The sequence below is a fragment of the Asterias amurensis genome, chromosome 4, assembly GCF_032118995.1.
Source record: "Asterias amurensis chromosome 4, ASM3211899v1".
NCBI classification, from domain to species: Eukaryota; Metazoa; Echinodermata; class Asteroidea; order Forcipulatida; family Asteriidae; genus Asterias; species Asterias amurensis.
In genome coordinates, this window is record NC_092651.1 from 4,333,889 (window position 1) to 4,360,050 (window position 26,162).

The 26,162-nt window shown below is 39.2% G+C and overlaps 1 protein-coding gene across 1 annotated transcript; it reads right to left on the bottom strand.

Annotated features, from left to right (window-relative positions):
- Positions 1-1,204: 1,204 nt before the first annotated feature.
- On the bottom strand, positions 1,205-26,088 carry LOC139936741 (septin-11-like). The gene is made up of 10 exons (XM_071931643.1): positions 25,916-26,088; positions 24,581-24,701; positions 18,175-18,288; positions 16,598-16,679; positions 13,505-13,763; positions 12,308-12,397; positions 11,291-11,387; positions 8,437-8,605; positions 7,603-7,735; positions 1,205-4,988 (listed from the first exon to the last, which is right to left on the bottom strand). The coding sequence occupies exons 1-10, from the start codon at positions 25,967-25,969 to the stop codon at positions 4,818-4,820; spliced, it is 1,290 nt and encodes a 429-aa protein (XP_071787744.1). The 5' UTR covers positions 25,970-26,088; the 3' UTR covers positions 1,205-4,817.
- Between the last annotated feature and the right edge of the window lie 74 nt (positions 26,089-26,162).

Below are 26,162 nucleotides of genomic sequence, written 5' to 3' on the forward strand. Positions count from 1 at the left end.
GAGCGTGGAGATAGGGAGGCTGGTGTCAAAGTTTCATTTTATCAGGCGTTTAGAAAGATGGGGGGGGGGGGGGGGGGTGGGGTGGGGCTCTCATTTGACCGATTTTAGGTCTAAGTGAAATTAACATAATAGGGGCCTATCTTCTTGCCATAACGACTCATTAAACAACACCTTTCGGCTGTCGAATAAGCCTACCAAAATAAGCAATCAAAGGATTGAGGACATGTAATATTTGGGGGGGGGGAAAGATGAACGGTATGAAGATTCTCTAGTTTCTCGATTCTAATATGCTAAGTTTGGGTGTGGCAATCGTCCTCCAGCCTCTAATTCAGAGAGGCAATAATTGAATTGCCGAAGACTACACAAACATTTTAGAAAAAAAAGAAAGATAAAGTTTTGTTTTTCCCCCGTTCTATATAATTATGATTTTCATAAAAAAAAAGTTTTCCTTTTTGTAGTCACTTGTATGATAACGCATGTCTCTGTTTGTTTATTTGTTTGTTTGTTTGTTTGTTTGTTTGTTTGTTTGTTTGAATGATCTTCCCGCTAAAAGGGAACTCGGCAAACTTTTGAAAGAACGGAGGTCATGCAAAGAATGCAAGTGTTAGGTGATTGACTCACGCTCTGAGAAGAAACAAGAAATCAACATTAAATACAGGATTCGAACTGCCTTTAGCCAACGGGTAAGCTCGGTGTTCTAGTGGTAAAACATCTGCTCTAAAATGTCAAAGTCTTAGGTTCGAATCTCACCATACCATGCCTGTGGATTTTTGTAACAGGCAGCAGGAAAGTTTACAGTGCTACTTATCGGTGAAAGGGTAACGCCCCTCCCATAACAAGTAATACATTAAATATTGATACAAACTTCGTTACATTTTGTCAACTTGTTTTTTTCTCTTTTATGTACACATTATTTTAAATTTGTTTACCTCTTGCCTTTCCTTTCCATTTCTTTTTTTTTATTACCACATTGTGGAAGTTGTTCCCAGCAAACCAACGCCCCGAGTGACAACCGCCCGATTGAAAGTATAGCGCCCTCTTGTGATTTATACATAGGTCAAAAGAAGACTTTTAATGAAAAGAAAATTGTTTTATCTAAAACGAATGGAATGAACATTAGCCTCCAAAGCCGACAAATTAATAGTTTAAAAGAATATATATAATTAAACACATAAATAAACAAACCCAAAATACAAAAGTGGTAGAGTTTGTTAAAATCGGTTTTAATTATTTGTATTCGGTGATTTACATAAATATGGACATTTCGGATAGAAAATCCTGTGGTAAATATAAACCAACTCAGTTTCTATATAAACAGTCAGTGGAATTAAATATGGAAGAAAAAAAACAAAAAAACAAAAACCCAGCGACTTCTCATTATTATTTTACAAATACAAGTACATGTATTTTTGTCCAGCCCTGGGAAAAACCAAGGCCCCAAATTATTTCAAATGTTAACCATTAATCAATTAACTTCTTAAATAAAAATGGTCTTGAGGAGTCACCTCCCTTATATATTTCAAACTGGTTATAAATGGTTAAATACTTATTTATCTAAACTAATTGCTACACTTGTTCTATCTTTGTTTTTGCCTTTTCAAGACACCGCTGAAAAACAAGCAATATGCCTGTTATTTCTACCAGAAAGCTACCAATCTTTCTTTGGGTTTATTATTTACTCCAACTTTCTCATCATCTTATTTTAAATGAGAAAATAGAATTTATTAGCTGTCTTCCAGAAAGACTCTGCTAGGGTCGAAACGTCAGGCCATTTACTATTTGTTAGCATCTAAATTTAAAAAAGACACTTTGCTTCATTGCTAGGTATTATTTGTTGTTGCTCAAATACTTTTAGATGTGTGTGTTTTCAGGGAATTTTTAAAGAATATTTCCATAAAAAAATGCTAAGCACTCAACATATTTTGTTAATGGAATCCTCGGTAGAGAGCACTGAGTAGGCCCACTTGAATAAGTGGCATCGATTGGACACTCTTGAACTCTAGGTGGCAGCAGACTTACCAGGTAATCTTCCATAGACCTTTTCACAAATATCCATAGACCTTAATGCAAATACTCGGACGCATTCGCTAGGCATGGAATTAGGTGCATTCTGGGATAGCTAGAGATCAAATTTGACCCATAGCTATCCCAGAATGCACCTCATTCAACAGTTGGCGCTTGCGCAATGGGTATTTGCTAAAAGGTCTATTGCACAAGCGCTAACGGTTGAATCAGTGCATGCTAGTCTAGCTAGCAATCGAACGTGATTGAATGCACCTCATGCCTAACTCGTGCGTAAAGAGAATTTGCGATAATGAGTTGTTAACTTTGTTCTGAGCATGCTCACAGTTGGGTTTACCTGTTAAGTCTGCTGCCACCTTGAGTCCACAATTTGCCATTATACAGCACCATCAAATATTAACTGAGACATATAAACAAAGCACACAAACTACTATAAATCAACTAGATTAAAATGGTCCATAACTACTAATAGTTAAGTATCGCAATGCTGAACTGTAATAAAATAGAAAAATTAAGTTTACAAAAACATGAAACTTATCTCGAGTTAAATATTATACATAATTGCAGTTATTAAGACACTAAATGTTATTATTAAACCACACAAACCGAACCTGATGACCGTAGAGCCATGTCACATTGGGCAATTTACAGGCAACCAGTTCCAGGCAATCTTCAAGAAGAAATGCATTCAAATTTCAATGTGCAAATATTTTTTCTAGGGGATTGTAAGACATTGTTTGAAGAAAAAATTACTCATGTGCTATCAAAGTGGTCATGTAGCATGCACTGCAGTTGGTTGCCTCCAAGTTGCCTGTAAAAGTTGCCTCCTGTGAAAAGGGCCCAATTTCATAAAGCTGTTAAGCAAAAAACAAAACTGTCTTTACTAAGTAAAAATTGAGTGGGGCACCAGTCACATCAATGTAAACTGATGTAATTTTGGCTGGTAACCCTTTTCTGTTAAGCAACATATTTCTGTGCTTAGCAAGTTGTTGTGCTTACAGGCTTTATGAAATTGAAGCCTTGGCCCTAAGAGTCTGCTGCAAGCAGGTTTCGAAACATGGTTTCTGAAGTGGAAAGGAACACTTAAGTAACAGTTAAGTTTCAGGGAAACATCTGAGCCAAATTTCATGGCTCTGCTTACAGTAAGCACAGAATCGGCGCTTACAAAAGCAGGGAATTCTGTGCTTATGGCAAGCGTATATTACAGGTTAGTTGTGAATTTTTGCTTCTGCACCTGCGTACTCCATGTTACTAGGCATTATACGCTTACATGGCTAGCGCAGAAGTTCGCCGCTTGTACAAAAGTGAGAAATTGTGATCGTAAGCGCACAACTCGGAGGTAAGCAGAGCCATAATATTGAGCCCAGGTCTGCTTTCTAAATAATATACCATAGGTTTCACAATTTGCTACTCTTACTGTCACAGTATGATCATTCAAAACAACCTGGTGGGTTTATAAAAAAGGGTTTTATGTATAAATAAAAGTTACAAGAAAATACAAATTGTAAAGAAATATTGTGTACACAGTTGAATACTTGAGTATATATGTAAACTAAAATGCATATTAAATTATAAATAACACTAAGCTTGAAGGACTTAAATACCAAGTAGATTCTAGCCTAAAGTTTGAAGGGATGGATAGTCTAACCTAAACAAGGGATAAAGTTTATAAATTAAAGTTTAAAAGTTTAAAGGGATTGTGGGTTGTTGCTGATGAACCATTTTATTTGGAGACCTTGCAACTGCCTGCCACTAGGTGGCAGCAGACACACCAGGTTGTCGATTTTTTCTTTGAAGCTTTTGAGTTTACAAATTTTAATGTACTGTGTGGCCTAAGCACAAATGGTTACTATTTAAAGGCAGTGGACACCATTGGTAGTTACTCAAAATAATTATTAGCATAAAACCTTACTTGGCAACGAGTAATGGGGAGAGGTTCATGGTATAAACATTGTGACAAACAGCTCCCTCTGAAGTGCCATAGTTTTTTGAGAAAGAAGTAATTTTTCATGAATTTGATTTCGAGACCTCAAGTTTAGAATTTGAGGTCTCAAAATCAACCATCTAAACGCACATAACTTCGTGTGACAGTGGTGTTTTTTCCTTTCATTATTATCTCGCAAGTTTGATGACCGATTGAGCTAAAATTTTCACAGGTTTGTTATTTTATGCATTTGTTGAGATACACCAACGGTGAAGGCTAGTCTTTGACAATTACCAATAGTGTCCACTGCCTTTAAAGAAAGGTTTTAACAACGGTTTGTGAAGAGTGCTTTCATTTGCAATTGCACAAAAGACATTTTTTTGTAAAAAAAAAATTCACAAATGGTAATCAAGAAAATTGAAGTTTGCCTTATTTCCACCTGTAGTAAAAAGTTCATTTAAATTTGGACAACAGCTCACCATTGCTTGTTACCAAGTAAGTTTTTATGCTAACAATTACATTGAGTAATAACCACATGTGTCCTGTGGTCGATTTCACAAAGCGCTAGGATTAATTCTATCTCGAGTTAGGACGAGTAACCCATCCCAACTTAGGACGGGTTCAATGCGTCCTACGTCTTTGGATGCGGAACTTTACTCGTCCTGAATCCTAAGATTAATCCTTAGTTAGGATGAGTTTGCTGAAATCGACGGGAGTGCCTTTAAGGTCATTATCTTTAATACATGTCTAAACTTAGCAGCAGATGTTATACCCTGGACTCACATCTGGCTATCAATACCTTGCATTATTGTTTCTTGAGACGAATTAAAAAAAAGCAAAGCAAAAGGCCTCAGCGTTTTGTCCCCCAAATTCATTTCTTCTTTCCTTTCTGCAATGTCTGAGCGTGTTGGGAGTCATCCAGGGCTTGTTGCTTCTTGCGATTGAAGGAGTTGATTTCGTCTTCCAGCTGACGTCTTTGGTCGTCCAGTTGTTTCTTCTCGTCTGCGTGGTCCCTCTTGAGTTTGTCAAAGCGCTCATGGAGCTAGAGACAGGGAGGAAAGAGAATTCAATTTTGACCCATTTATTTTAGTGATAAATGGATGATATGGACACTTTAATTGTTCACCCTTTTTATGATTTTTGGGGTTGAACAAAGAATTGACTAGAGTAGGGTTCGAACCAACGACCTCCAAATTAACGAGTCGGCGCTTTACCAACTGAGCTAGCCTTATATATTGGCGGTCTTCCTACTTTGTCAACATCTTTGTTTGGGGGTGCCACAAATAATAATAACAACAGCATACCGGGTGAGTAAAAAAACGCAATCATGTGATGGGAGCTACATTTAAGAACAAGAAATTTTTTTGAAGAAACAATGTCAATTTCTAAGTAGGTCATGGATTTATCTTTACAATGATGAAAGAATGGGGGTAATTGATAAAGGCAATCCAGAGATATGCTTATTTAAATCGGTGGGCATAAAACTATTTCTGTCCAGTTAAATTTGAAAACAAGATCTCAGAGGTGTGTTTATCTTCAAGAAGGCCAGGTAGATGGAAGAGCTGGACTTCAGTGAGTTTTATCTTACATGATATGTCAAACAAAACTCCATTCTTTCACTATTTTATATTTATTCGTTATATATTTCGTTATTACATATATGAACTATTTTTTACTTGTAAGTTAACTTTTTCGGCCTGCTTGGCCGCCAGTGCAGTGAATAAGTAAACCAGAATTTTAAATCCAAATCCACTTAGAAATGGACATTATTTGTTCAAGATTGTTGTTGTTCTTAAATTATAACTCCAATCCAACGATTGCATTTATTTTACTCACCATGTATAGGACTCATATCGTCACTCAGTGATGCTCAAGCGCTTCAACATTCAGTATTTCTTGCAAGGTATGTTTGGGGGCTACGGTCGAATTATATAACCTACTCCAATTACATAGCACCATGTAATGGTTTACAAGGTGCTACGGCGCAATATGCTGCCAATCAAGCCAAGAGCGCCGGGGGTAACCCCTTCTCTTTTTGATAAGTGCACTGGGTTCTTTTACGTCTGTTACACAACACACAGGACCAACAGCGACCCCCCTAGGCAAAGCAGACCACAATAGCACCCTCAAGAGTCCTTTTTCCTAATCTGAAATCTATGTGGTCATGTGATGTTTATTTTTCAGTTGACATCTATATTTCTGAAGGGATTTAAACTGGTCGCTTGTGACTGGTGTACGCATGAAAGAGTTACATAGGCAAGCTTCATGTTTTGGTTAGGCCCTCTCTAGAAAAGAAAAATATTTGGGGGCGAATCAGGGTTACCGTTAACTTTTTCAGTGACTTGTCAGTGGAACAAGCTAGCTTGCCAATTCGCTAGTCCACTAGTTTTTTTCACCAGTCCATGTTTAATATTTAATCGGGATGCCTTTTAACACTAGCCTGTTATTATCAGGTCGCTCATTATAAGCTTGGGCGATATCACGATATTATCGAATATCGCGATACTATCTTGGAAACGATTTTGATATCGGATCGATTTGGTTTTAATCGAAATATCGCGATGTATCACGATATCGATTAAATATCGCAATATCGGGATGAATTTTCTAGCTGGGACATCTTGCACCCCATAGGTTTAGAGTAAAACCAGAAGAATAGGTCATTAGAACACCTCTCTTATGCTGTGACTGTCTCTTCTACAACTTTCACTAGGAGTTTGAAGACTGATGATGTCAAATTTAATTAATCGCGATTATATCAAATATCGCGATATATTGTCAGCGATATATCGTGAATAAAATAAATCGATTTTGAGTGGCACCATGGTTAGCTAAAGATTTACTATTTAGACTTGCACCCAGGCTGGTAGACCATTGGTTGACTACTGTGGTCAACTATTTGGAACCAGCCTCGAGCCCAAGGTTTCTTTAACTAAAGGTTGACTATTTTGACTTGAACCCAGGCTGGTCGACCATTGATAGACTACTGTGGTCGACCATTTGGAACCAGCCTCAAGCCCATGGTCCCAATAGCCTGTTCCATTCTAACATTCTAAAGCACAGAGAGGAACCAGTGACACTACAGCGAATGGCAATGGAGTGTCCCTGATGGTTGACTAGACTTTCAAACGAGTCAGTTAAGTGAGTGTTTCACTGCGCATGTACGTTGCTGGTCAATGGTCAACCAGGGGTCGACTAAATGTGTGCACTCGAACTTGCTTATGGTTGAGTGTCTCGCTTAAGGACACAGGTGTCAAGACTGGGACTCAAACCCACACTCTGCTGATCAGAAACACCAGAGCTTGAGTGTAGTGCTCTTAATTGCTAGGCCATGACACACCACAAATCCATACAAATACAAACTCATACACAAATACCAGAGAAGGTTGTTATGTCCTACCTCTTTCTCCATAGGCCATGACACAGGTGTCATGACTGGGACTCAAACCCACAGTCTGCTGATCAGAAACACCAGAGCTTGAGTTCAGTGCTTTTAACTGCCAGGCCATGACACAGGTGTCACAACTGGGACTCAAACCCACTCTCTGATCATTTAACTGCTTGGCCACGACACCCCATAACACGCCACGACACACCACAAATCCATACAAATACAAACTCATACACAAATACCAGAGAAGGTTGTTATGTCCTACCTCTTTCTCCATATGTTTGAGTTGGGATTCCTTTTCCTTCACTCGAACGACAAATATTTGTCTCATCTCGTCTTCTTTCTGTTGCAGCATCTGAAGATGTTCCGTTCTCTTAGTCTCATATGTCTCTTGTAAACTACAAAGGACAAAAAATAAAGTTGGATGTACATGTTGAAAATGTTTTTGTTATAAAGGCTGCAGAAGGTTGCAGATTAAGAGAAAATAATCTACAAAGTGCAGCAATTTTAAGATAAAGATCATTTAATGGTGTTTCGTGGTTTTACATTATTTCCCCATGACTCACACAACTGTTTTCACAGGTTTCAGAGCATACCGATCAAAACGTCGAGTTGAAACCAGCGGTTCTTTTCAGAACCAACCCAACTCATTTAGAGATTATCATTACATGGTGCTAGCGCATACCTTACTACATTGTATTTCCACCATGCAAAGTTTTCAATCCTCCGTTTGGAGATGTGCACAGGTTTGTTTTTTCCGCAACTCATACTTCATGGTGCTTTTCCGTACCTATACAATGTACTTCCTCGCTCTCACCAAGTGTTCAGAATGCCACAGATCTTGATAGTTCTCCATAAATGGGTCTGCCAGGAAGCAGCTGCTCTACCGCCAAGACCCCCAAATGCTCACTGGTCATTGCCTTCATGCCATTAAAATACTCTAGGAGAAAATGCTTTGGAGCCCTTGGTCTTTCAAAAACGAAGCATCCAGGTCTGAGATAATGGAAATGGTCAGCTCAACCAATCCTGTGTAATACATTCAACTCTCAACTACATTCAAGAGAGGGCAGCAGATCAAATCTGGGTAGCCCAGGCTTACCTGACAGGCTTTTTGTCTGGTGATGTATCCATGAATCCCATCTCTTCTAGTTTACAGCGTCTGTAGAGCTCATAGTGACGTGTGTGTGTCTGTTCAATCAGGTCTTCCATGTTGGTACGGATCAACATCTCACGCAGCTTGACAAAGTCACAGTGGTTCTCATTCTCAACTGAAAGGCAATCGCACAAAATAGTAAGGTCAAAGTTACCGTAGGGTTTCTACAAAGAGTTGCTTGTTCATTGTAACAAAGGCGAGGCATGTAAATGTACTGCAGTTCAGAAACCACATTAGTCAGGTACCATTAGTCGGTCACCAGTTGCAACAATGTAAACATTATGGAGTTTTGGCTGGTAACCAGTTTCTGTTAAAGGCAGTGGACACTATTGGTAATTACTCAAAATATTTATTAGCATAAAACCTTTCTTGGTAATGAGTAATGGGGAGAGGTTGATAGTACAAAACATTGTGAGAAACGGCTCCCTCTGAAGTAACGTAGTTTTCCCAGAAAAAAAGTAATTTTCCACGAATTTGATTTCAAGACCTCAGATTTAGAATTCGAGGTCTCGAAATCAAGCATCTGAAAGCACACAACTTTGGTGTGTTTTTTCTTTCATTATTGTCTCGCAACTTCGCTGACCGATTGAGCTCAAATTTTCACAGGTTTGTTATTTTATGCATAAGTGAGAAGACTGGTCGTTGACAATTACCAATAGTGTCCAATGTCTTTAATAGATGTTAGTTTTGCATTGGGAATAAAGAATATATTATTTGGTTTTTATTTATCCTTCCCCAAAAGTTTATTAAGCTCTGTTTACTGGGTACTTTCCCGAGTTCTGTGGAAAAAATATCTAATGGCAAATCACCCGGGTGGGAATCGAAACTAAGACCTGACAGTCAAAGATTGCAACCGAGACCTTGATTTCCAAGACTGAGACCAGGGCCCAATTTCATGGCTCTGCTTACAGAATCTGCGCTTTTCACTGGTAAACGCAAATTTTGGCTTCTGTGCGTGCGTACTCCCTGCTACTAGGCATGTAAGCGCAGAAATTAGGCGCTTGCGAAGTAAGCGGGGAATCGTGAACGTAAGCGCAGAATTCGGCGGTAAGCAGAGCCATGAAATTGGGCCCAGCTCTTCCAAGAACCAGACTTTTGCAGGCTACGCCAAGACCTGTGATGGCAAAACATAGTGTCAAGATGGTCTTGAAACAGAGACCCGGTTTAGAGACCTACAACGTCTTAAAATACAGGGGTAATTCACCTTGAGCGACACCCAATGGGTATCAGCCCCCTCCCATTGTTCGCAATTAACGTTGTGAAGGAGACCTTGGCCCAATTTCATAGAGCTGGTAAGCACAACAATTTCCTAAGCATGAAATTTCCTCCTTGATAAAAACAGGATTACAAACCAAACTTCAATTTTTTTGCATACTGCTCGTTTACTGGTAATCAGCTGTTGTTTGCTAAAATCCTGAAAATCACATGGACATTTGGTTGGTCATCCTGTTTTTATCAAGCCAAACATTTCGTGTTAAGCAAATTTGTGTGCTTAGCAGCTCTATGAAATTGGGCCCTGGAAGTCAAAGACCGAGACCGAAACCAAGACCTTGATTTCCAAGAACTAGAACAGACCTCTAGAGAACGAGGACAGCCCCTGCGAGACCAGGACTTTTGCAGGCCTAAACCAAAACCAAGAAAAGTCTCAAGACCGTCTCGAAACAGATACCCAATCTCACTGTAATCAGAATAGTATACACATATTGACTAGTAATCGTCCTCTGGGAAATAGAGCCTTTGTCCGGTCTCTCACAGGCCGAGGGGGGTAGACATGTACGCTCAAGTGACCCAGTCAATGTGTGTTTTATAACACACCTCGGTCCAAAATATGAAATAAGAAAAGACAATTTTCTTCAGGGCCCTGTCACCAGTCTAAAATTTCCCGATTCGGGAACTATTTCCCACAAAATATGGATGGGCGATGTTTTGACTCGAGTCTAGTTCAAGGTGGCGCAAATCTAATGCACTAGGCTAAATCATTGGTTCCCCCGTGTGTGACCGTGTTTCAGCAAACCAGCATACAGAACCAGCAAGAGGAGTGTTATAAACAGTGTTAATTCAGTCCCATCCTCTATACTCTACATTGGCTTCCCATCAAACAACACATCAAATTCAATATAATCAGTCTCCCTTTCAAGGCACTCCAAGGTTCAGCCCCACTCTACATTCAAAACCTGTTGACTCCCTGTACTACACGACCAGCCGTCGATATCACAAAACTCTTCCTAACTTAAGACTAATCTTAGGACTGAGGACGAGTACCAACCCTGCACTGCAGACCTTAAGATTAATCCTAAGTTAGGACGAGTAAATTAGGACGAGTTACTCGTCGTAACTCGAGATAAGACGAGTCCTAACTCTTTGTGAAATCGACGGCTGGTCTTAGATTCACCAGCAACATGCTCCTTGTTCCCCGGTCTCGTCTAGCCAGCTACGGGAACAGGGGTTTTTTCCAGTACAGCAACAAGGCTCTGGAATACACTTCCTGAAAACCTCTGGGAAATGCACAACAGTACATCTCCCTTTTTCAGCAGCAACTGAAGACACACCTGTTCACACTTGCTTTTCCTACCACTTGAGAATCCCCTCTTGACCGGCGCCTTTGAATGGTCTTAGGCCGTGTCCGGAACGACGACTTCGGCTACAGCTACGTCTAGATCAGCGCGTCTACCAGTGTTGAAGAATAGGCAAACGTGGCGATCTAGCCGTAGCTGTAGCCAAAGTTGCCGTTTCGGACACGGCCTAATATCAGATTCAGGGTGCCTTTACAAATGCTGTGTTACTATTATTATTAATTTACCTTGTACGACACCCCATGGGTATTGCCTAGCACGGACCATCTTGTTGCCCATCTTAACCTCCTCCGTGCTTCCAACTACAGCAAATGGTAGATGACCCTGAACAAAATGAGAAAATAACAAATGCAAATATAAAAACAGTTTGTTTGTTTAGATGATCTTCCCGACAACAGAACTCTGCAAAGCTCCTACAAGGAGATATAGAGACAAATGTGGGAGTAGATCTGTTACGCTTTTTGGAAACAGCAAGGATCCCGAGAAAAACCCTAGAGATCTAAGGCTTCGGGACGTGGCCCGACTCGAGGAGTTACCGGCACAAAGAAAAATGTTATCTTTCTCTGCATGCTGTGATAAGATGAAATAAACAGGACATTTATAAAGCTCCTTTAATCAGAAAATATTTTATAATATCAACAGCTCTTCAAGTGCTCAAGTAAGATTATGGTCAATAATTTCGGAAGTAAAATTTTACTTTGGCGCCAGGAGTGTCTTAATTGAAAGACATGGCGTACTAGAAATTATTTTCTGAATTACCAAAGGTATATATACCCTCCCTTCCTTAAAGCAAATTCGAAATACATAATGATACTGAGTTTTGCACAAGGATCACACATTTTAAAGGAACACGTTGCCTTGGATCGGTCGAGTTGGTCTTTGAAAAGCGTTGGTAACTGTTTTTTATAAAATGCATTAGAATACAATGATCCACACAAACATGCCTCGAAATTGCACCGTTTTCCTTTTACCCTGTCGACTAACAGGGTCGGCCATTTATGGGAGTCAAATTTTTGATTCCCATAAATGGCCGACCGTGTTAGTTCGCGCAGTAAAAGGAAAACCCCGCAATTTCGAGGCAAACTTGTGTGGATCATTGTATTCTACTTTTAAAACATCTTTCCAACCATATGCATTTAAAAAAAACACGGTTACAAACGCTTTTTATAGACCAACTCGTCCTATCCAAGGCAACGTGTTCCTTTAACTTGCACTGTTTCAAGTAACATAGTAGACCGTCTTACATTCATGGTTGAGTTAAGATCAGCGACGGTCTCATCATCAGTAGGGAATTGATAAATCTGCACGCCGTTACTCACGAGCTCACTCATGATCTGTAATGATGAAATATAAAAATTAATAATGTCAGGAATTCATAGAGCGCTTTTAATCATCATCATCATCATCAGTTGGCTGCACAGCTTTTCCCATTCTCTCTTGTCTTGTGCTAGTCTCCGAATCTCACGCAGGGAGAGCAGTGCATCCTGTGACACTAATCTTGCGATGCACTCTGCATAAAGTGGGCGCTGACGACCTTGTCTGCCCCAGCCATGTGATGGGGGGTGTAAAGAGCTTAAGTGTGGATGTGTCCAACTCATCTGAGTTGTCGTTTTTGTATGGTTTGTGTTGATGCACTGTGGTAGCTGTATTGTACAACATGGTGTTGGTAATCATGACGAGACGTTTTATTTCACGTAGGATCGGAAGGCAGTTTGTGTGGTAGCTATTGAAATATGCAGCGAGGTTCTTTTAATAACACTAATAGTGGCTTCTTATATAGCGCTCATATCTGTCACTCTGTGTCGCTCAAGGCCCTTCAACATTCAGTACTTTTTTGCAAGGTGTATGGAGAACGATTTTGAAATATGATACTTCTCATTTTATATAGCAGGGGAAGGTACACTATTGGTAATTGTCAAAGACCAGTGTTCTCACTTGGTGTATCTTGGTGTAACAAACCTGTGAAAATTTGAGCTCAATCGGCCATCAGAGTTGGGAGAAAATGATGAAGAAAAAAAACACCCTTGTTGGACAAATTACTATACTTTCAGATAGGAATAAAAGACTACTAGCTAGAAGTCTTTTATTATTTTAGTGAGAAATTATCAAAAACTACGTTACTTCAGAGGGAGTCGTTTCCCACAATGTTTTATACTATCAACAGCTCTCCAATGCTAGATACCAAGTCAGTTTTTAAGATAATATTTGTTTTGAGTAACGTGTACCTTCCCTTTAACGGTTTTACGTCCCATCAAAAAGACGCAGCAATAATAGTTAAGGGTTATGCTTTGGATTTGAACCCACCCTCTGCAGAGCTCGAGTCCGGTGCTTTTATCCGCTTGGCCTAGACGAGCCACAAAGATTTCTTTTGCAAACTTACAGGCAAGCACTGTGAACAAAATAAAGTTCAAGGCATGAACTCCAGCCGTTCCTCAACTCACCTTGATCTTAAACTTGTGCAGTTCACTCTTGGAGATGGTATCAGCCTTAGCAATGACTGGAATGATGTTCACCTTGCTGTCTAGTTTCTTCATCGTGACGAGGTCCAGTGACTTAAGAGAGTGACCGGTGGGTGCGATGAAGTACAGACAGGTGTGGATGCGAGTATCATGGTAAGAGTGCAGAGCTCTCTTGATCTTCAGTTCCTCTTGGAGGAAGTTCTCAAACTGTTTGTCAATGTACTCCACGATCGGCTTGTAGCTGGTGAAGGAAGAAAATAAAAATACTTGTCAAAATAAGATAGATAGATCGCTAAATAGATCTATGCGATCTAATAACAAACATCTTTTAAAGAAACTCCTTGCCAAAACATTATGAGATGAAAGATCATTTACTTCTGCTGCCCCCTCAATAAGAAACGACTTGCCGGATCATGTTCAACTTTCTCCACCAATAGCTTTGTACAAAACTTCCCTCAAGACTCACCTAATGAGTACTTCATAACTTTTCCCGTTTATTGTGTCACTGCGCCATGAGCATCTTTAGATGGATACCGGTGCATTATAAATGCCCATTATTATTATTAAAATGGGGAAATAACAATGGCATTGACAAAAAACTGTATGCAGAAACGATCAGTAACGAAAGGATACACATTTTAAAAATGCCTAAAATACAAACACAATTAGTTAAATCGATGCATACTTCTCAAGATTATGTCTTGAGAAGTTGATCAACTTATATGCAGGCATGAGAATGGGTGATGATAAAAAAACAGGAAAAAAATTCAGTTGATCGGAAATGTCAATATTTCATCATTTTTGTGTGCGTAGCACACAACACGAGCGCGCAGCGCGAAGTCCCCTACGTCCGGGGTCCAGGGCCCGCTTAAGGGCCCTGGGAGCTCTGGGTATTTTAGAAGCTTTGTGGTGGTCTCTGATGCATTTCTGACACCTATTTTTCCAGGTAGAAGTGAGCTACTTTTGTGTGATTTTTCCTTTTTTTAATTTTTAATAATAGGTTTAAGGGAAAATAAGGAATGTAAAGCTCAAACAATTCAAACAATTTTGGGTTCGCCTGCGATTTTGTAACAATTCCGGAAAAAGAAAGAAAAAAAAAATAAATAATAGTAATAATATTTTAATTTTTCTGACGATCTTATCCCTTATTTCTGCCCTTGAAAATGCTTTTTTTCTCACCAACAACCATTTTTATAGGTTCTTGATTTGAAATTTGGTTGTGTAAAAGAAATTCTTTTGCAATTAAATGTTTGTGATTTTAACGATCCGTCGGCGACGCGCATTTTAAAATATATATAGGCCTATATATCTGGCGAGAGCGATGTGTTTTTGAGAAAGAGGTTGTTACTCAGCAAAGGGTATAACTGGAACGAGGTTGAGATTAGACCCCAACATAGAAATAGAACCAATGAAGAAAGCACGTCGTCCGGACGTACAGTGTGTTCGCTGGTTCCCAATATATCTTTCGCTGGTTGTGAGGCAATAACAGGTACCAGTTTTCCATGGCCTGCCGGCGATCTCAGATTCGTGCCGCGCCGCTCATTGGTTCGTGTACAAACCTGTATGTACACAGTCACAGTACACATGGTGCAAACACGTGCATTGTTTTTTCAGTAGACTTTCAAAAGTCTCCACACGTGTTATCTTTGCTGCAGCAGCAAGCGCATTACACGCAAACATTATTGAACCGTACCACTATAAACAAAGCAAGGAATGAGGCAAGTTTATACATCTGTCGCTGCTGCTGCATGCATGCGCGATGCCAGGAAGACCACAAGCCGTAAACTGGGCCAGTTGCTGGACGGCAATTTATTGTTTAGTTCTTAGGTGCCGTTTTTTTCATGAACGCCGTACGTGTGGATCCGCGATAATAACAATTACAAAGGTAAACTGACATTGTCCGACTAGAGAAGAGGGATTAGAGAAATCCAAATGTATACCCCCAAAAACCTACCCCCCGAATTTTATAGCAAATTCACATCGAACTCGGAGACCACAATTTTGAAAGGAAAAAAACCGGAATTCCGGTTTAAACCGGAAGATTCTCATGCCTGTATATGTAAACCGCAGTAAGACTTTATTTTACATCCCTGTTTTGCATACATTTACAATACACAAAGGCATCTGGAATTCTAGGAAGATGAGTATTGTAGAATGTAAAAAATGTCAAACAAAAAAGCAACGACAGTGAGTATCAATGTTGCTTATTGTTTGATAAAATAGTTGAAACAACGGTTGACATAACGTTGACATAAACAAAAATAAGCATATTAAGTGTTAGGCCTGGGCGATTAGTGCAACTAGTGTCATAGTCTTGACTATTGATTGCGACTACTGTTTTTAACTACTCAATAAACTGTGCCGCGACGAATACTTCTAAAATTTGAGGTGCAACCAGTCAAGAAGTAAATTTCACTAGTCGCCCAGGCCCTACTAGAATAAAAATTTAAGAAAATAATTCAAAACATACACACCCTTTTTTTTTTTAATAACATGTAATTGGAATCAGAATATTATAAGTTATCACACAAGCGCGAAATGGAATACGGAAAAATAAAGCGCTTCTGCGTCCCATATCCAACAAGGCCGAAGGCCGAGTTGGATATAGGACGCATACGCGCTAATTTTTTTCGTATTTCACGAGCGCGCGTGTGATAACAAATTTATCTTCCAGTCTCACGTGCAACACGCAAAGTTTAAATTTCAGAACGTTATTTCGCAACGAACAGCACTCACGCGCACAAAGTTTAGAATGTAATTTTTTCACTGTCCGTATACAGAGCGTGACAAAAAGACATTTCACAATACGCACTGTGTAATAAAATCAGAGGAAGTAGGATATAAAACAGAGGTCGTAGCATATATGTTTTTATCCCCCTAGTAGTTCGAGCTTCTGATTGGTGGATTAGCGCGTACTGGAAGATAATATTTTTTAGGCCTTACTGCAGACGTGACCAACTATACATACTCCTTAGCTGGTGAAAGCTAGAAAATTCCCCAATGGTCGAGACTGAAACCAATATTAGGATACTCTAAACAGGGAAATAAAAAACATTAAGTTATGTTCTTGCTTACCTGTCCTCCTTGTTGATCTGGTCTCCAAACCCAACTGTGTTGACTACAGTCAGTTTCAGACGTACTTGACTCTCTTGCAACTCTGTGGTCAGGAGAAAAAAATATACTGAATGTGTTTCAAGCTTTGCATGGTGTGAATGTAAGAACTAACTATACATAAATAGAGAACTTACAGCCCATGTCAAGTTGGTGCAAGGATCAACAGTTTTAATGTGTGGTTGTTTAGTGACGCACGTAGGCCATGCGCACAGAGGTTGAAGTGCAAACGACTCTTGCCATGCAAGGGTCGTGGGTTCGAATCCCACCCGAGTAACATGCCTGTGATATTTTTTTTCACAGGACTCGGGAAAGTACTGAATATACAGTGCTAACACACATCGGTGTATGGGTAAAAAACAAAATTAATATTCTTTATCCCCGATGCAAATTTGATAACTCTTCTATCGTTGCGGTACCCGCTGCCAAAACATAGGATTCGAACTGCCTCTAGCTACCGGGCAACCTCGGTAGTCTAGTTGGTAAGACACTGCTCTTGAATTGCAAGGGTCGTGGGTTCGAATCCCACCCGAGTAACATGCCTGTGGTATTTTTTCACAGGACTCGGGAAAGTACTGAGTATACAGAGCTAACACACATCGGTGTATGGGTAAAAAAAAAAAAAAAATTAATATTCTTTATCCCCGATGCAAATTTAACATCTCTTATCTTGCCATGTCATTTTTTTTATTATACTACTTATAACTGGAAAGTTGAAACTGACACTTAATGATCGTCTTAAAGGGAAGGTACACGTTTGGTTATTACTGAAAACAAATATTAACTTAAAAACTGACTTGGTAACGAGCATTGGAGAGCTGTTGATAATATAAACATTGTGAGAAACGGCTCCCTCTGAAGTAGCATAAATTTTGAGAAAGAGGTAGTTGCTCACTAAAATAATAAAATACTTCTAGCCAGAAGTCTTTTATTCCTATCTGAATGCACACAAATTCCAACTACCGAGGGTGTTTTTTCTCTCATCATTTTCATGCAACTTCCATGGCCAATTGAGTCCAAATTTTCACAGGCTTGTTATTTTATGCATATGATGGGATACACCAAGTGAGAACACTGGTCTTTGACAATTACCAAACGTGTACCTTCTCTTTAACATAGAGCTTCATATTCCAATGAGAGTATTCTTGGAAACTGTAGTTTGACTGATAAACTTCCAATGTTACATCAGGACCCAACTGCATTATGCCAGTAAGCATAAAAGCCTGCTTAGCGCATAAACATCCTGCTTACCAAATAGAGGTTACCATCCCAAGTGCCATGTTGTGACTGGTTCCTTGTAATTATTCTGCTAAGTTGCAAACAGTTCACTCTGGTTCCTAGGGCCAATTTTGTAACGCTATTGAGCAGAAAATATCTGTTGAGCAAATTTCTTTGCTAAGCAAGAATGAGGTACCAGTCGAAGCATGTTTTATTCCTACATGGTTGAAGCAATGGCAACTGTATAGTATTCTGTCAATATCCTTTTTTTTTTGCTAAGCAGGATTTTTTTTGCTAAGCAAGTTTTTGTGTTAACTGCTTACCATATGTGCTGGCATTAAGCTTGACTCCGGGTAGGTTGTGTGGTGCCTGGGAGCTCTCAAACTGTGTGTTGAACAGGGTGTCCATCAGGGTAGACTTGCCAAGTCCAGTCTCACCTACAGGTCAAAGGTCAAAGGTCAAAGGTCAAAGATCAAACACTACATTTGAAGGCATGCATTGAAGGGGTGAAAACAATGTGTTTTTTTTTACACAAGTTGTATTCAATCAACAAGCTATGAGGTTCATTATGAATTTGAATTGTTGTTTCCAGGGCCAATACAGTACTTCATAAAGGCAACGCAGGGGTAGGCGATTGCCTCCATGCCCATTTCACTATCGAGGTGGTCATCACAATGTATACATCTTATTGCTCGATTCATCGTTAAAAAATATTATTCAGTAGTCACTACATGTAGTTCAACTTTGGCACCAAACACTCAACATTGATAACATTTGCACCAGGAGTGTTTGATGCTGGCAGCGTTTATTTTGACAATAAATTCAACAGCTCAATGTGATTGGAGCTAGCCTCTGTTGAAGTATTACAGTAAACATTTTGTATGCACTTACTGTACACAGCTTACATCTTAACACTTTCTAATCTTCTCTATTTGATGCACCATGTCCTTGCTCTGTGTCTACACAAAAATTTTAATGAAGGTTTGACAGGCAAACAGTTGACAGGCAAACAGTACACACATGTTTTGTTTGCGCTAATGGTTTCCTATGTACAGTCTTTTTTTATGAAATTTGTAGAGTCTTGAACATTTGTTGAACGTTGGATGGTGCAACTGCACATGTACTGTAGCTCTTTAAAGACAGTAGACACTATTGGTAATTACTGAAAATAATTATTAGCATAAAACCTTACTGGGTATTGAGTAATGGGGAAAGATTGGTAGTATAAACCATTGTAAGAAGCGGCTCCCTCTGAAGTGGAGTAGTTTTCAAGAAAGAAGTAATTTTCCACAAATTTGATTTCGAGACCTCAGGTTTAGAATTTGAGGTCTCGAAATCAAGCATCTGAAAGCACACATCTTCGTGTGACAAGGGTGTTTTTTCTTTCATAATTATCTCGCAACTTCAATGACCGATTGAGCTCAAATTTTCACAGGTTATTATTTTATGCATTATGTTGAGATACAGCAAGTGAGAAGACTGGTCTTTGACAATTACCAATAGTCTTTAAGAATACACTGCCGGGTTTGCCCTTATACACGTGTATTGACTGGCATAATTTGGTTACTTGTGTACATGTAAGTCTATTCCCCCAAATGGACTTTGAGTGACCAGAAGAGGGACCTATTTCCCGAGGCCGAAGGACACCAAACGTGACCGTGTTTCAGCCAACCAGAATACAGAACAAGCAAGAGGTGTAATATAAACTTATTTAGTGACTGTCCAGCAGGACTAGGGCCCAATTTCATGGCTCTGCTTAGCGCCGAATTCTGCGCTTACGATCACCGTTCGACACTTGCCTGCAAGCGCCAAATTTCTGCGCCAGCTGTGTAAGCGTAGAATGCCTAGTAATGTGGAGTACGCAAGCGCACAAGCCAAAATCCCAGCTAACCCATAAAATACACTTGACAAAAAGCACAGAATTCCCTGCTTCCGTAAGCGCCGATTCTGTTCTTACGGTGAGCAGAGCCCTGAAATTGGGCCCAGTTAGCTTGGCTTGAGATCTCAGGTATAATGTTAACACTTGGATCGTTAATATTCTATCTATATACATGTATGTATCATGAAAGCGGAATGTGAACTCCACACAAATTAATTTGTTCACATCAGATTGTCGTGCCACCATAGTTTTATTTGCTATAAATTATATTTGATCATGGAGGTAGAAAGTTGTTACCAATGGTGTAATGTGTTAGCACTGTACTACATGTAGTATTTTGGCTTTTTAATGTTGTTTTAAAAAAACGATTTTGCCACACCCATACATTATGCATACAGTATACATACATATTAACTTATTTTCCACAGTAAAGTGTGTGTTTGTGTGTTACATGATGGGTCAAGTGCAGGAAACTAATGCCAATGTTTACACAGACACTGTTTTATCTACTACCATATTATCCTTCATAGGAAGTGAGTTCTATGATAAAAATACTACAACACAGCTTGAGCTTTGTGACACTAGTTTCAGAAGTAGGTAATGAACACACATCCACATGTTTGTAAGGTTTGGTTAATGTGGTCAGACGTGAAATTGCTTGAAAATAGGAAGAGGGTGACTCACTACTATTACAATGACAGGAAGGACCTAAACAGACAGCCGTCGATTTCACAAAGAGTTAGGACTCGTCTTATCTCGAGTTAGGACGAGTTACTCGTCCTAACTTAGGATTAATCTTCAGGTTTGCATGCTACAGTGCAGGGTTGGGACTCGTCCTAAGTCCTAAGATTAGTCTTAAGTTAGGAAGAGTTTTGTGAAATCGACGGCTGCACTCTCTACCCATGTACTGTACAATTGTGCACTATATAAATTGTACACTAACTGTTTCAGTTTACAACACCATCTTTTTCGCGAAATAGATTTTGTTCTTTGGGAACTAGGTCTTGCTACTTGTTATATTGCCTCAAAGTAGATTTGGGAATTCGGGAGAATAGCCTACAAAATAAACTTGTATTTCTGAAAAGTTAGTGACTAGCCATCTAGCCGATAGGACCAGTTACATGTAGCTTGTCATTTCACTAGACCATCAGTTTTTTCACTAGGCTATATAATAAGTATACTTAATATTAAACATGGATGCTTGTCATGAAAATAGGTTTTTACATGCTAAAATAATTTTCGTTTCATGATCACTGAGACAAAAATTATTTTCATGACATTGTTTTACTCATTTCCCAAAAACTACAGCACCTCAGCAAGTAATATTTTCAGGGAAGCTTTCTACTATCATTATCTTCAAACTGTGTTAAGTTTAATGTAAATCTATGGACAGTGTTTTTTGTCCTACAAAAAGTACATAGTCCCTTAAACATACTTATGTACAGATTATATTGATTTATGAAACATTCCTATTATTTACATAAATTTTCAACCATGCACAGTGTGTGCGTAGTAGTTTTACAATCTGCTTTTTTCATACAGGATAGAGGATACAAATCAACCTTGGAGGAAATGTTTCTTTTCCTAAATAGTTTAATGACTTATCCTTAGTCAGTATAGATGCAACCTTATTAATCAAGAAGGGCCAAGATCACCATACTTCATAGTGTACCGCACTTGCTGTACGTATTGTATGTACAATCACTGTCGCCAGTTTAAGAAACTACTTTTGAACTATATACATGTATTTGGTTTGCGGTAACACCATGTGTGTATCTACTTGCCAGGTAGAGTTTGTTCTTAGAGAACTGTCTTGCTTAATTCTACTACCGCACAGTAGATTGTTCGGAGTGTTCGGGAGACTTCTCAGTTCTGAAAAGAACCGCCTCCATATTAACTATTACCCAGGCGGATGGTATAGAAAATAGGCTGGGACTACTACTTTAGCTTATAGGATCGTAACTAACTGTTCTACCGCAGAGTCAGCTCTTGGGTTGGTTTCAAAGTTTTGACTAGCTTGTTCTAGTCATCGTCAGGGCCATTTTTACATGCTACTTTTGCTGCTACTTTTCAACCACAACAAGGTAACCCCACAACAACCCTTCAAAATCAAACGCCATGCTTTGTTTGACTGTTGGACCATGGAGGTACATGCAGCTTCCTCCACGGTTGGACTGTGTTACCGCTCTTGTTTTACATGGGATCAGGCATACCACCATAATCCAGAATACCAGTAGTGTTTACATTTGACCTGTGTTTACATTGTACTAACATTATGCCTAGAATTACACAGGGGTCACAGAGGTCGTGGCCCCTGTCACCCCTGGTCTTGGAGCCCCTTCAAATGCTTCCCCATGAATGTAAATGGCCTTGCTGTCTCAAAGATGAAATTCCAGGCTTGAAACATATGAAAGCACATGATATTTCAGTAAGTTTAACATCTGGAGGTAGGGTTGAACTGGGCACTATTACATGTAGGCTTGTATGCTTCGTTTTTGAGAAGGCAATGGAACTAGGGCATTTTCTTCTTGGCAAAGGGCACCCTGAGAAAACTGAAAATATCTACTGAAAGTATTTCAAAGGCATCAAGCCCATGCCTGATATTTCACTGAGGCAAATTGCCTCCGTTGCCCCTTGCCATTGCCTTGGTGCCCTTGAAATGCTCCAGTAGAAATGTACAATTTCCTCATAGGGTGCCCTTTGCCAAAAAGAAAAACGAAGCATACATGCCTGCAAGGCATTGACCAAGGGGAATGGAGGTGATTGCCTTTATTGCCTTTGTGAAGTGTCAGCCCTTATCCATAAGCAGCACCCATGACCATTTTTACAATAAACCAAGTCCATACACTGCCTCACCAGTCATATTTCTTTAGTTGTTGTGCATTGACACATGGAGTAAAAATTCATGGAATTCTTCAGTCTACATGTAAGTTAGGCACTCAAGGAAATCATAGAGCAAGGATGGGGAAATCCAATGGTGCATAAATCACTGTCACAGATGAGGCAAAACATTTGGACAGGGTTATCAAGTTGACATGAACTAATGACTTGTGCACATCGCACTTCTACTGTTGGACAGAATGTTCTTTGTTCAGACAAAGATTCTCAAACATCTGTGTATACATACATAATGTAGCTGATTGTAGTCCCAAATTATTACATCTTTTCAATAACCGTTTTTTCTTCTCCATATAATATCAATTTATTTGCAAACAAAAACAACAAAAATTGTTTTCCTTTGTTTAGTTTTTTGCATTTAATTTTGATTTTATTATAAAAAATACCAAACATTAAGTCAGAAGAATAAATATGTAGCTGACTGTAGTCCAAACAATATTTGTGTTAAATTATTACGTCTTTTCAATAACCGTTTTTCCTTCTCTATATACTATCGATTTATTGGCAAATTTATAAAAAAAAAGATTTGTTTTCATTTAATTTCGATTTTGTTTTAAAAAATACCAAACATTAAGTCAGAAGAATAAATATGTAGCTCAGGCCTAGAAGTTGGCGTGACTCCACGAGAATCAAAATGGATTCTCGCTGAAGAATCTCGCGAGAATCCAAGATTCTCCAAAATTTCGGGGAATGGATTCTCGCATATTTTGGGGGAGAATTGCTGTTTTATTGCATATTTTACAATCATTCATTTTGAATCATAAAAAATCACGTAATAAGTGAAGTCCTTAGAATTGCGTTTTTGGACGATTTTATCTCTTAATTCATGCCCTAAATTATCCGTTTTCCATCAAAAATAATTTTATGAATTCGTGGTTTGAGGATCAGTTGTTTTGAACATGTCTTGAACCCCGTTTGCAACAAAATCTTTGAGAATCAACGATCGGTCATTGAGAAATAATTCAATGAACTTTGCCCCGCAATAACGCCCTCTGTCGGCAAAAGTTGTTCATGTTATTAGAATTTCTCCAAGGCTGTGCATTGTGCACAATCTGCAGGCGTAATGCACAGCGTGCAGCATTTCTTTACTCCGTTCGTGAATGTGAACTGCATTGAATTCTAGTCAAGAAGATCATGAATATGGAACTATCAACTGCCGTCAACGGCCAATCACAGCGTACAGAATGTTGGTTAGAATGGACTTTGGTCGACCGTGTGTGTAGTGGGATACTCGGCACCATGTGGTTTGTGCATCGTGTTTTTCCACGTGTATAAAAGCAGATTGATTCCGTGAGCTTACTATCCAGGGAGACTATTGGTCCAAAACGGGATCTTTTGCGCTATCAACCAATCCTCGGTCCTTGGCTTGTGTTTACCGACGACTTAAATTCAACCGAACTACATCGTGTATTATATTACAGGCAAGGAGTGCGTGGTGTGTGACGAACGATGACGGCCGTTTAGGGTTAAGGATCAGACGACGACTCGACTCGACAGCGACGTGAATGGTTTAAAAAACTAACTTTGTGTCGGATAAACGGAATTAAAAAAAATAAAAACGGTGGGTCTAAGTACAAATATATTCATGTTGACCTAAATGTAAAGCTGAGAAAGTGATTTTCTCCTTCTAAATGCTGGCAACTTCACGCGAATCTACTCAGATTCGCGGCGTCCTCGCCGGGCGCGAATCTTCGCGCGAATCAATTCGCGGATTCGCGTCGGATTTCTAGGCCTGTAGCTGATTGTAGTCCAAACAATATTTGTTTTAAATTATTACATCTTTTCAATAACCGTTTTTTTGTCCATATAATGCCGATTTATTGGCAAAATTATCAAAAAAAGATTTGTTTTCATTTAATTTAAAAGGGTCATCCCAATTTGAAATGGAGGTCTCCCATTTTGAATAAGTGGGACCTACTAAACCTCTTATTTCAAGGGAAACCAAAACTTACCGACACACAGAATGTTGAAACTGAATCCTTGGGCTACGGATTTATTAACCAGCTGGTCTGGAAGACTGTCAAATCCAACATGACCCGATAAACGAAGGTCACGACTTTTGCCATCTGGACCCTAAAAAAAACAATTAACAGAAAGTTATAAACATCAGCAAACAAAAATAAATTTATTGGAAGATCCTTATTTTATTATGATTCATAAATAGTGGAGACTTATAATGCGCCATGTCTGTCACAAGGTGACTAACTGACTGACTTGGCTGACATCTGGGAACTTAACAAAATAAACAGAAGGTGAAACAGCTTATTAAAAGAGATGGGTTTTGAGTTCAGTCTTGAAAGCAACTGTACATTTGGGAAGTCTTCTTTCTCAGTTTGATGGGTTTTGAGTTCCACAGGGAATGATGACCGGACTGGGAGAAAGATTGGTTTCCCCAGGAGTGATGCGAGAGGGACATTCAAAGAAGATTAGTGTCGAAGGAACAAAGGCAGGGACAAATATGTTCAAGGAACGAAGGCATTGGTATGGTTCATGGCGTTGTAGCAGCTCTTTAAGGAATACGAATACAGACCCCTGTATGTTATTGTAAACAGTTATTTTTTGTAAACATGCACGTCACGACAACGATCATGTGATGTGAATGTGACAACTGACATTCAAAATACTACTCAAACTATTCAGTGGACTAGCCTATCGCTGACTACTTTAAAAAAATTCCTTTTTGAGCCCTTATTCTTGAAACAATTTCCATATCCTATCCCACCACTTTTCCACTTATTTTTAATATAAAAAGGAATAGGCCCTATCCCTATCTGATCATTCCTAGTATTTTATTTTATAACAAATGAAAAAGTGGTGGCAGGTTTTACGGAAACTTTCCCAAATGACAATCTCTAACCATAGATTTGCCTGCACCTCTTTTACATGTTTTTATAAGGCTAAATAAAACATGCGCTATAGAAATTTCCACAACTTGCTTGACTGAGTGAGTGAGTGTGACCACTCACGACCACACCCCCCCCCCCCCACACCCCACAACAATCTCAATTTAAGTCACATTTTGTATTGTTTGTTTAGCTTCTTCCCATTTGTGGTATGGTGAATACTTGACACTTGGGCAGGGGTTGCCCTGTGAAATGTTGGGTTACTGGTTAGGTCATACATATCACACTAGTTTAATAGAACTGGAAGTGTCTGGCGGCAAGTCCTGCTGACTTTTCTCAGACAAAATAATTGTCTGTTCACTTGATGAACACGTCGAGAAATTTTCTAAGACACACTCAGTTCATTCATTGGTCAAACATCATAGATAAAAAGGAAAAACTCACCGAATTTGGCCTCTCCTCGGGAGCAGGAGCGTGGTTATCACTTTCCATAGTCATTTTGAGTCTAAACTGCCGTCCCAAGAACAAGGATTTGGGCACGAAATTCACACAATGTAAGATGATTTAACACGCGTACAATGTCATACACACAAACACAGTGCGTGTGGTACACGTTCAGGAAATAGAAGTGAAAACTGGTACTTGTTGATGTATCAGATCAATGTAAATTGGGTGCGGTTACCAACTTGTC

What these genes read in the sequence shown, in the direction of transcription:
- LOC139936741 (XM_071931643.1), bottom strand. Translation starts at nt 25,969, where the DNA reads ATGACTATGGAAAGTGATAACCACGCTCCTGCTCCCGAGGAGAGGCCA. An exon ending in CAGATCAACAAGGAGGACAG is followed by an intron (nt 13,764 to 16,597) that starts GTAAGCAAGAAC and finishes TTCCTTCACCAG; the next exon opens with CTACAAGCCGATCGTGGAGT. An exon ending in TGCACAAGTTTAAGATCAAG is followed by an intron (nt 12,398 to 13,504) that starts GTGAGTTGAGGA and finishes TCATCATTACAG; the next exon opens with ATCATGAGTGAGCTCGTGAG.